The sequence below is a fragment of the Physeter macrocephalus genome, chromosome 9, assembly GCF_002837175.3.
Source record: "Physeter macrocephalus isolate SW-GA chromosome 9, ASM283717v5, whole genome shotgun sequence".
Taxonomy (NCBI): domain Eukaryota; kingdom Metazoa; phylum Chordata; class Mammalia; order Artiodactyla; family Physeteridae; genus Physeter; species Physeter macrocephalus.
This window is the reverse complement of record NC_041222.1, coordinates 4,960,481-4,971,456: the sequence shown is the minus strand read 5'-3', so window position 1 is coordinate 4,971,456 and position 10,976 is coordinate 4,960,481. Positions and strand designations below refer to the sequence as shown.

The 10,976-nt window shown below is 41.5% G+C and overlaps 1 protein-coding gene across 7 annotated transcripts in view; it reads left to right on the top strand.

Moving 5' to 3' along the window:
* The first annotated feature begins 626 nt into the window (after positions 1 to 626).
* The window catches only part of CNTRL (centriolin), a 90,330-nt gene continuing 79,980 nt past the window's right edge, over positions 627 to 10,976 (top strand). For 4 of the 7 annotated variants that reach the window (XM_055086997.1, XM_028493576.2, XM_055086996.1 and 1 more), the window contains exons 1-2: positions 7,640 to 7,887; positions 10,458 to 10,588. In XM_055086997.1, coding sequence (XP_054942972.1) covers positions 7,650 to 7,887; positions 10,458 to 10,588 — 369 coding nt within the window. In that variant the 5' untranslated portion in view covers positions 7,640 to 7,649. Of the gene's footprint in view, positions 767 to 971; positions 987 to 7,639; positions 7,888 to 10,457; positions 10,589 to 10,976 lie in introns of those variants that run through there. The other 3 variants (XM_028493573.2, XM_028493574.2, XM_055086998.1) reach the window with 3 other exon arrangements.

Genomic DNA, 10,976 nt, shown 5'->3' with positions numbered 1-10,976 from the left:
CTAAATTCTCTTAAACTATCTGCTGAATATACATGGTGAAACGCAGCCCTTTCAGGCAAGCCCCAACCGAAGTTTCTTCAACCGCTTCTGGCTTTGGCTTCCCTCTCACAACCAGAGCACTAGTCTCTGCCAGGACTCCCAGGCTGCTCTCACTGCCTTAACCTCGGGTGCAGCTGGAGCCCAAGCTGCGTTCCGTCAGCGTTTTATCCACGTCTGGCCCCTGATGCAGAGAATTCGCCTCAGAAGTGGGCCTCGAGAAAGAGCGTGGGGCGAGGCACACTAGTTCAAGCCCAGACGGCCGGCATTGGAAGTGCGGGAGCTTGAGGACAGCGCCACATCAGTCCCTTAGGTCGTCCTCAGCCCCAGCCCCCACGGAGCGAGTCGAGGCCTGGCCGTGACGAGGCCGCTTCGCCTCAGAGAAAAGCGCTAGGCCTCTAGCCAGCTGCCACAGGGAACCTCCCCTCCCGCCAACTCCCGCGCGCCTTTGCGCGCCCGCGGCCCTGGCGTCCTAGGCGGCGGGAAGCCCGGCCCCGCCCCCATGCTCCGGGGAGGGGCGCGACCGCAGCAGGCCCCGCCCACGCCGCACGCACTGCCCCTCGGCAACCGGCACAACACAACAAAATGGCCGCCGCGCCGCTGAGCGCCTGAAGGGAGCGACCAGCGCCTCTCCGCCCGGCGTCGGCCCGCGAGCTCGCCCGGCCCGGCTCCTCCGTGGTGAGTGGCCCTGGTTGACGCCGTTCTCCGGCATCCAGATGGAGCGGTGCGGGTGAGCGGCGAAGGCGGGAAGGCCTAAACCGAGCGTGGGATGGATTCGGGGCGGGGGCGTGTGCCTGGGAATTGGGATTGGATGGGAAGGAGGGGAGGGCCCGGAACGGGCGTGGGGAGGAGGAGGATGGAGGGAGGTTTGGATGGGAAATGAGGAGGTCAGGGGTGGGGTGCGGCGTGGAGAAAGATGGGGTCCCGCCACCGAGCGGAGGAGAGAGGAGGTGTGCCAGGTGTATGCGGGGAATGACAGGGGTACAGGATGGTTTGGGTATCCTGACGGGCGTCCTGGGATCGGGCGGAATACAGTACATGGAGAAACATGAGAGTATATTGGGGAGAAACATTTGAAGGAGGGGAAGAGCAAATACTTTGTTGTATAACGGTTAAGGGACAGGTACGTTTTGAAGTCAAAACTTGGCTTCACGTCTTGATTCGGCCACCTGTGTTACCGGCTCTGAGATTTGGGCGTGGTCCTTAACCTTCCCGAGCAAATGTTTTCTTGTTTGTAAAAAATAATCGCTAATTACTTTCGAGTGTACACTGTGTGCCAGATTCAGTTCCGAGTCCTTTAGTCCTTTGCGTTAACTGATTTAGAATTTAAAATAACTTGTATGAGGTTTTCATCCCCATTTCAAAAGCGATGAAACTGTGGATCAGAGAGGTTAAATAATTTGCCTTATGTCCCACAGAAAGTGGAAAATTAACATTTGAACTCAGGTTGCTTAGTTCCAGAATCCAAGCTCTTAATTCTTAATGATACCCTGTCGCTTATCAATGAGGTTAATAATTTTGACCTTACACACCATCTGTGAGAACTTAAATTTGGTAATGTCTTTAGAGTGCTTAGCACAGTCCTTTCTTCACTCATTCAACAAATATTTATTGTGCACCAAAAAATAAACAGAGTCCCTACTGTCTTGTAGCATAAACTCTAGAAGGAGAAACAAGCAATAATCACGTCGTTTCACAAATAATCATTTAATTCTAATTATAAGGTGTTGTAAAGGATGCTATTTGGTGCAGAGACCTAATCCTGTTGTGCGTCTTGAGTGTAGAAACCCTGCCTTCTCAGCGCTGTATTCTTAGAGCCTAACACAGTTCTTGGTGCATAAAAGTTGCCGAATAAAATTGGATGACTGAATAAATAAAATACTGGAAAGGGATGGGGAGCTTGGTTTTTTGGGTACCTGAGTAGAATGGAGAGAGATGTGAGAGGAGAGTTCAGGATGTTAATAGGATGCAGAGGGACACAGATGTCAGGGTGTTGGAAGGGAAAGGCAAGTAGATAGGCAGTTGGGTTGAGATGAAGAGGAATGGGTGGAGGTTTGATTATTTTGTTTGAAGAGGGGTTAATTAGAGTATTGGAATGGATTAGGATGTTAGAATATTTGCTGTGATGAGCAGTTTGGGAAATCAAGATGGATATAGAAGTGTTGAGTCAGGGTACTGGAAAGAACTATAGAGAAATGGAGGAGACTAATACAGTGTTAGGGAATTGGAACAGAATTTGTGGGAGAACTTGGCAATCATAATAGGATGAAGGACGGGAGGTAGAGGTTGACGAGCACAGGATGGAGAATTGCCATTGGAGGGGAATAGGAGTCAGGATATTTGAAAGGACTAGTTAGTAATAGTGTTTAAAGGGGTGAGGGTATGGGATGAATTGTAGGGAAAGTACTGAGATGTGATTAAAGGGCTAAGGGATGCATTGGAGAGGATATGGAGGTCAAGAAATGGGGATGGATATTTGCATATTGGAGTGGCTGGGAAGTGAGAAGGAAGGTTTGAGGGTTATTGAGGTCTGCCTCATTGGAAAAGATCAGAGAAGAAGGTGGAAAGTTAGGAATGTTAGGAAAGGCTGGATAGAGGTGGAGGTGTGGTCTCTACTAAGCTGTGATGGAGGGGATTGTTAGATCAAGGCAAGTATCTGAGTCTGAGAATGACAGGATGCCCGGTCATATGATTCTGATGATCACATCATCCAACAGCTTTCCTTACTCTGCAGACTACCTTCTCGGCCTTCAAAATGTGTCTCCAGCTCTGGACTTGTTTTGCTTGTTTTGTTTTCTCTTTATCCTGCCCTTCACACACTCTAGCCCTACGTCTCAGCTCTATCTTCTCTTTTCTATTGCTTAGTCTTTGTTTATATTATTGCAAACTACAGCCTAGGTCAAACAACATCCATATCTGTCTCTTTAAATTGTGGTTCAAGGCGTTACTACCCCCAGGTGATAGTCTCTGAAATAATGCCAACCTTTCTCAAGCACAGTAGATCCCTAACCTCATTTCACTGAGTTAGCTGTTCTATGGGATCCTACGTCCAGGCTTTCCAGGAGCTATGGCAACCAAGGGAGGGGGTCTGGCAATGCACTGTGACTTTGGAACCATCATTTAATCTTTCAGGTTACAATTCATTAAAGGAAAGAGTTTGATTTCAATTTCTGGAATCCATTCTACTATATTTCTTTAACTCTATAAATGAGTAAGGCAGAGTTTTTCTAATCAGGTGAGGTAACAAAGGACTGCATGATATTCTAGTGAGGCCCAGAGAGTCTTGGTCATTAGGATGTTCTGAGAGGAATTCAGGATGGTTCAATATTTTAAGAATTTAGAGATAAGACTAAGGTGCAGGATACAAAATAATTGCATAAAAATATAGGATGTGCATTTTTTAAACCAAGAAACTAAAAAAATATATAAGCCATATCTCTGTAACATGTAGCATACTATCATTCTAATTTTATAATTTTCTATCATGCTATGGGATAGAGAAAGACATATACAAGTGGGAACTGGGCCCTGTGCCTCTCCTCTTTTATCTTTTAAATCTCTTGCCTTTATGAAAACTATATTTAATTCAGGAATGAATAAAATTATACTATTAAAGCACATGCCTCTTAGCTCTTCTCAAGCTTGAGTATATTATTATTTAGAAAGAGAGCACCAGTGCAGCTTACCACAGAGTGAGGAGTATTACTAAGAGACTTTTTGCCTTGGCAGAATGGTGAGACAAAAAGTGTTTACCACGCTTGTGAAATTAAGACCCAAAACCTTGTGGCTATGGCATAAATAGCAGTTATGTGAATTGGGGGAAAGCTGTTTGAACCTATGTGGTTGATATGACATGAAAAAATGAAAGAGAAAGTAAAGACATAGATTTGCAGTTTAAAATGACCTAGACTATTGGAACAAGGTAGTTGGCCATGTTGTACTGTATACCTGTGAAATAATAATCACTTGTTTAAAATTTCGCAGGTTTTTGTTACCTTCAAACTAGTCACCTTAAGAAGCTAGATCATGAGTTCAGTGATGCTATTATTGTATTAAATTTGCTGTTTTTCCTTCAGGAATAGTTTTTATAGTGTATGTCGTCCATTAATCAAGGTTGTTGAGTGGCACTTGTTTATGATCTGTTTTGTCTAAGGCACTATCCTAGGCCCTACAGAGTGAATCAAACATGATCTGGCCTCCAGAAAACTCAGTCAGCAGTATGACATGGTAATGAAGTCACGGGCTTTGGAATCAGACCAGGATTCAAGTCTTGGCTTAACCAATTAGTTACGGGACTTTGAACAAATTATTTAACCTCTTAATCTTTAAAATGGGAGATAATAACACCTATTTCATAGAGTTGTTGTGTTTAATCCTTCTAATGTGATGATACAAGAGCTTATCACAATATTTGGCACATGGTAAAGTTAATAATCAAACTGGGAAAATAAAAACAAAATGTAGTTGAAGCGATGGATCTAGTTTTCTTGTGAGATTTATAAATTAATTCTGAAAGCAGGAACCAAAGAGGAATTCCAGAAATGTTTTGGGCAAGATCAGCATTCCTAGAATGACTATATAGTCATTGAAAGGTATTAACATCTGTTAAATGTTGGTTAATTGATTCGATATATTAATGGTAGCTCTCCTTTACATATATTGTATGTGTTCTAACCATTTAAAAAATAAGTTTCTTTAAAATCCCAGCCTGTATAATAATACCCATGTACATACCTGTGAAGGTGTATTTATTATATATGAAGATGTTCACACATCAAACCACTATAATATCTCCTTCTAATACCAATTTATATGGCATTAAGATTTTTTTTTAGACTTTCGTGGTGGTCCAGTGGTTAAGACTCCACGCTTCCAATTCAGCAGGCGCGGGTTCGATCCCTGGTTGGGGAACTAAGATCCACACGATGCCACGCTGCGCGGCACAGCCAAAAAAAAAAAATTAGGGCTTCCCTGGTGGCGCAGTGGTTGAGAATCTGCCTGCCGATGCAGGGGACATGGGTTCGTGCCCCGGTCCGGGAAGATCCCACATGCCGCGGAGCAGCTGAGCCTGTGAGCCATGGACGCTGAGCCTGTGTGTCTGGAGCCTGTGCTCCGCAATGGGAGAGGCCGCAACAGTGAGAGGCCCGCGTACCACAAAACAAAACAAAACAAAAGTTAAAATAAGATTTTTTTTTTAAAGGTACGATTTATTATTATTATTTCTTTTTTTTTTTGGCCATGCTGTACGCAACATGTGGGATCTTAGTTCCCCAATCAGGGATCAAACCCGCTGCCCCTGCAGTGGAAGCATGGAGTCTTAATCACTGGACCACCAGGGAAGTCCCTGGCATTAAGATTGGAGCTCTCCAAAAACTTTGGGTTGCAAACTACTTTTCTAAAAAAGAATTTGTTTTATCTTCACATTTTAAGTAGTGAGAGTAGAGGAGATTGTGGATATTGAGCAAAAATAGAATCATTGTTAATGCAGCCTTGTTCAAGACCTATGCTTCTTATAAGATTTTTTGGTCTAAAAGTTTGTCAAATTTATAATTTATGCAATGTACTTATAAAAGCAATTGTATAACGTGAAAATCTTGTTTTGCATAAACCTAACTTGTAAGTTAGGGCTCTTGGTATTGAGAACTAATACTACTCATGAAGATATCCTATGGCTGAAGTACTAAATAGCATTTTATTGGTTCTAGGTTCTTTATGAATAATTCATTCCATAAGTAGTAATTATCTACTATCTTTTAGGCTCTCTCCTAGGCCTGGAATACATCAGTGAACAATATCCCTACTTTCATGGAACTTATATTCTACTAGATTAATTATGTGATTTGACTTACAAATTAATTTTGAGAGGAGAACTGATTCTTATCATTACTCCAGCTAGCATTGTGTCTGACCAAGTCATTTACCATTCTGGGCCTTAATTTTCTTACATAAAAAGTAAAGGAATTTGGTCAAATGATTTTTGACGAGGGTACCAAGATCATTCAATGGGGAAAGGGAAGTCTTCAAAAATCATGCTGGGAAAACTGGATATCCACATGCAAAAGAATGAATTTGGACCTTTACCTAATACCATATACAAAAATTAACTCAAAATGGATCAAAGACCTAAATGTAAGAGCTAAAATTATAAATCTCTTAGAAGAAAACATAGGGCAACAGCTTCATGGCATTGGATTTGGCAGTGATTTCTTGGATATGACACCAAAGGCACAGGCAACAAAAGAAAACATAGACAAATTGGACTTCTTAAAAAGTTTTAAATGAGCATCCAAAGACAATATCACAGAGTAAAAAGGAAACCACAGAGTGGGAGAAAATTTTTGCAAATCATATATCTGATTAGGGTTAATATCCAGGTTATATGGAGAGAATTTCTGAAAAGTTTTAAAAAAAGAAAAGACAAGACTGAGGACAAGCATTTACAGCAGAGGAAATTAGATGTGGAAGTCCGTGTGGCTGGAGCCACAGAGTTGAGGGAACCAGTGACAGATGTGAGGCTTGAGACAAGGCTGTATCATGGGGGACCTCATAGGTCATGGTAAATATTTCATTTATTACAGACAGATAGATTAACTTTTAAAATAGATCAGTCTGGCTGCAATGTAGCGATGGAGGAGGAAGGCAAGAGAGCTTGTAAACAGATCAGTTAGAAGCTATTATAGTAGTTTGATGAGGGCGTGGATTAGAGTAGACAACAGTGGAGATGGAAAGAATGGACTATTTTGAGAGATATTTAGGAGGTAGAATTGACAAAACTTGGTGATTGTTTGGTTATGGGAAAAAGGGAAAAGGAAGCATCAAGAATGACTCCCAGGTTTCTGTCTTATTCCCAAGAGCATTGTTCATAGTTAGGGAACACTGGAAGAGGAACAGGATGGGAGGAATGAGAGAAATGATAAATTCAATTTGGACATGTTGATTCAGGATGCCAATGAGATATCAGGTAGCAGTTGGGAATAGGTGTCTGGAACTCAGAGAAAGGTTGGATCGAAAATATAAATATTAGTATACAGGTGGCGTTGGGAACCATGGGTGTGCATTAGATTGTCTAAATTAAGATTAGAAAGACCAGAAGAGACTTGAGGAGCTCGGACATTTAAAGATTGAATAGGAGAGCCTTGGCCAGCAAAGGAGGCCAAGGAGTGGCCAGGGAGACGGGAGGATACCAGGAGAGTATGGTGTCCCAGAAGCCAAAGGAAGAAACTGTTTCAGGAAGGAGAGACTGCTTATCAGTATGAAATACTGCTGGTTGCCAACTATTTCCACCTTCCTGCAATCTAGGACCTCTTATGGGTAGAAGAGACCTTGTGACCAGTTTGGTCCAATAAATTGAGAACCGTAATGACAGGTAAGGCTTCCGGCTGGAGTATGTGTCAGTACAGGACCCTCTAGAGGTCTCTTTTCCCTCTGGTAAAGTAATCAGCAATGTCTGAAATAGTGTCTGCTCCCATCAGCTTGGAGTAGTTTGGGTTCTAGCATCTATAACTTCTGAGTTTATAACTTTGTAGTCTTGAAAATTCTAGAAATAAATAGTTTTGATAGCTCTAAAAATTAACCTTGTTAAATATACTGGAAACTCTTACAGGTTTTGATGGATGCCTGGCTTTATTCTTGCAATGAAGAAAGGTCCTCAGCAAAAAATTTCCAAAGCAAAGATGCCACCATCATCTCACTTTCCTAGTCCATCATCTCTTACGTCCAATATGAGATCTAGGTCACTTTCACCTTTAAGTGGATCCGAGACTCTACCTTTTCATTCTGGAAGACAGTGGTATGAGCAAGTTGAGATTATAAGTGAAAACACTATGCTTTTGGACTACCAAGACCATCAAGGTATTGCTTTTAATCTAAGAATTTCACCAAATACGCTTAAGTACAGATGGAAAATATTCAACTTACATTTTTGGTCCAATTGTAACATATATCCAACTACTAACTTGAACCATTGTTTTTATTGACAGAAATTGTGTAGGGAGAGTGGAGGATGGAGGCTTCTGGGTGAGGGTGAAGATGTCTGAAAGGGTTAGGATAAGGAAGTTTCCTGAAAAGAGGAAGCTTTATTTCCTGTGGTGGGAGAGTGCCTTAAAGCTCATATGCCAAATTTACCATAATCCTTGGCTGGGGGGAGGGCATATCTGTTCACTTTAGAATGGAGTGCCTTAATTCAATATAAAAATGCTATCCACCCCTGGGCTATTCCAGTCTGCTTATTAGCATCTTGCTTATTAGCAATCTGTGAATGGACTGATTTCCACATAAGGGACATATAAATGTTCCACCAAGGTTTTTATTTTTTCTTAAAAGCATTCTTTTAGTCTGGGAATCTATAATGTGATTAAGTGTGAAAGAAAACTTTGTGATTTCTTTGCTAAGTCATGAATCACAGTCATCAAACTCTGTTGACCTGAATATTGATCAGTGTTTATTAATAAACATTATCAGCCTTGAGTTGACTCTACCCTTGCTGCCCGTTGGTACATTGTTATTTCTAATTTGATTAATATTTTAGAATATGTTCTTTCCTAGAATGGCCCAAATTTTAAAAATTATTTTATTTTGAACCAAAATAAATGTAATATTAACTTATTATGAGTAATCATAGGGAAACTTTGGCCCACAGCCTGGATCTGAACCCAGGATTAATTATCTTTGATTCATAAAGAAAGAACCAAGAGGCAATTTTCTTTTTTTGGATGCTTTTGCAGAATTTAACATAGCTTTTTTTAAAATACTTTTTTTAATTGGAGTATAGTTGATTTACAATGTTGTGTTAGTTTCACTTGTACAGCAAAATGAATCAGTTATTCATGTACATATATCCACTCTTTTTTAGACTCTTTTCCCATATAGGCCATTACAGAGTACTGAGTAGAGTTCCCTGTGCTATACTAACATGGCTTTAACAAGCTGTGACTGCAATATCCAGGAAAGTCTTAAGAAAGGGTGTGCTATCCATCAAGTTAGTACTTTATCTCTATAAAATATATTATGATCCTCTATATTTAAAAGAGCAACAAATTTGAGTTTCCAACCATAAAAAAGAAATAGGAAGAGAGGTGTCTTGGTCTGAACGTGGGTTGGAAAAGAATTTCCAGACTCAAGGCAGAATGTAAAGAAGATAGAGTTTATTAGAGGGAAGGGTCGCTGCCAGAACAGCGGCCGACTTCCTAGTAGTCTGGGAGAGTCGAGCCCGAACATGTGCTATTGATCAGCTTTTATAGCCAGAAAACAAAGGAATGGTCCGAGGTGAAAATTTCATTTACTGACTGGTCGAGGCACGTATACCTTCCTTCTATAGGGTGGAAGTGGGAAAGGGCAGATGCCTTTCCTTATTTGGGACAGGCCCGGTAGCCCAGGTGGGCGTCGTCGCCCAGGTGGGCTCAGGAATTTCGTAACCATGGCAGCATGGTGGGGAAGGCAATTAAGAGTCTGTAGGGGGTATAATGGTGAAACTTTTTGAAGGAGGGACATTCTTTGTCCTTGAAGCACCATTGTCCTTGGAGCACCACAAGAGGTTTTTTAAGAATTCCAGTGTTTTTGAACTTTAGATTAGAATTTTAAAAAACAAACAACTAAATAATGCCAATATATATATATTTTTAAATAGCTAACATTAAAATACTGCTAAAAACCTCAGTGCTGCATATAATTAAAAGTATAAGTTTTAGATTCATCTGCTTAGGTTCAAGTCCTAGATTTGCACTTTTCTAGCTGCAATAAATTATTATAATTTATTTTATAAAGGGGAACAGTAATTTCTATCCCCAAAGTTTGTTGTACAAATTAAATTTTTTTAATTAATTAATTAATTTTATTTTTGGCTGCGTTGGGTCTTCATTGCTGCGTGCGGGCTTTCTCTAGTTGCGGTGAGCCGGGGCTACTCTTCGTTGTGGTGCGCGGGCTTCTCATTGCGGTGGCTTCTCTTGTTGCAGAGCATGGGCTCTAGGCGCGCGGGCTTCAGTAGTTGCAGCACGTGGGCTTGGTAGCTGTGGCGTGCGCGCTCTAGAGTGCAGGCTCAGTCGTTGTGGCGCATGGGCTTAGTTGCTCCGCAGCATGTGGGATCTTCCCGGACCAGGGCTCGAACCCATGTTCCCTACATTGGCAGGCGGATTCTTAACCACTGCGCCACCAGGGAAGTCCCCAGATTAAATTTTTAAATGTAAAGTATTTAGCACAAAGCTTGCACACAATTAATATTTATAGAGTATAACTGTTATTGTCATTATTATGAAATGCTACATAAAGTAAAATACTATTATTAAAACATTGCAATTAGAACTAGCCAGCTATTTTTACATTTGCATGGCTTAAAAATTTTTTTTGTTATATAACATCAACACAGTTTGTTTTTCAAAGTATTTGTGTCTTCCTCTACTGATAATGATCTGTTTGTGTAATTTCAGAAGCTGATTCACATGAAGGAGTTCGATATATTACCGAGGCCCTGGTTAAAAAACTTACTAAACAGGACAATTTGGCCTTGGTAAAATCTCTGAACCTTTCACTTTCTAAAGATGGTGGCAAGAAATTTAGGGTAGGTTACCAACATTTCTGAATACAAACATTGCTTTTAATTTTTATGTGCTTTAAAATTTTTTTGAAAAGAGTATATTAGATTTATAGCACCCTAATGTCACCGAATTTGTTGCAGATCTTTTATTGTTTCTAGTGAAAGTTCTCCATCAGAAGTGTGACATCGGGGCTTCCCTGGTGGCGCAGTGGTTGCGCGTCCGCCTGCCGATGCAGGGGAACCGGGTTCGCGCCCCGGTCTGGGAGGATCCCACATGCCGCGGAGCGGCTGGGCCCGTGAGCCGTGGCCGCTGGGCCTGCGCGTCCGGAGCCTGTGCCCCGCGACGGGAGAAGCCACAGCAGAGGGAGGCCCGCATACCACAAAAAAAAAAAAAAAAAAAAAAAGACAAGCA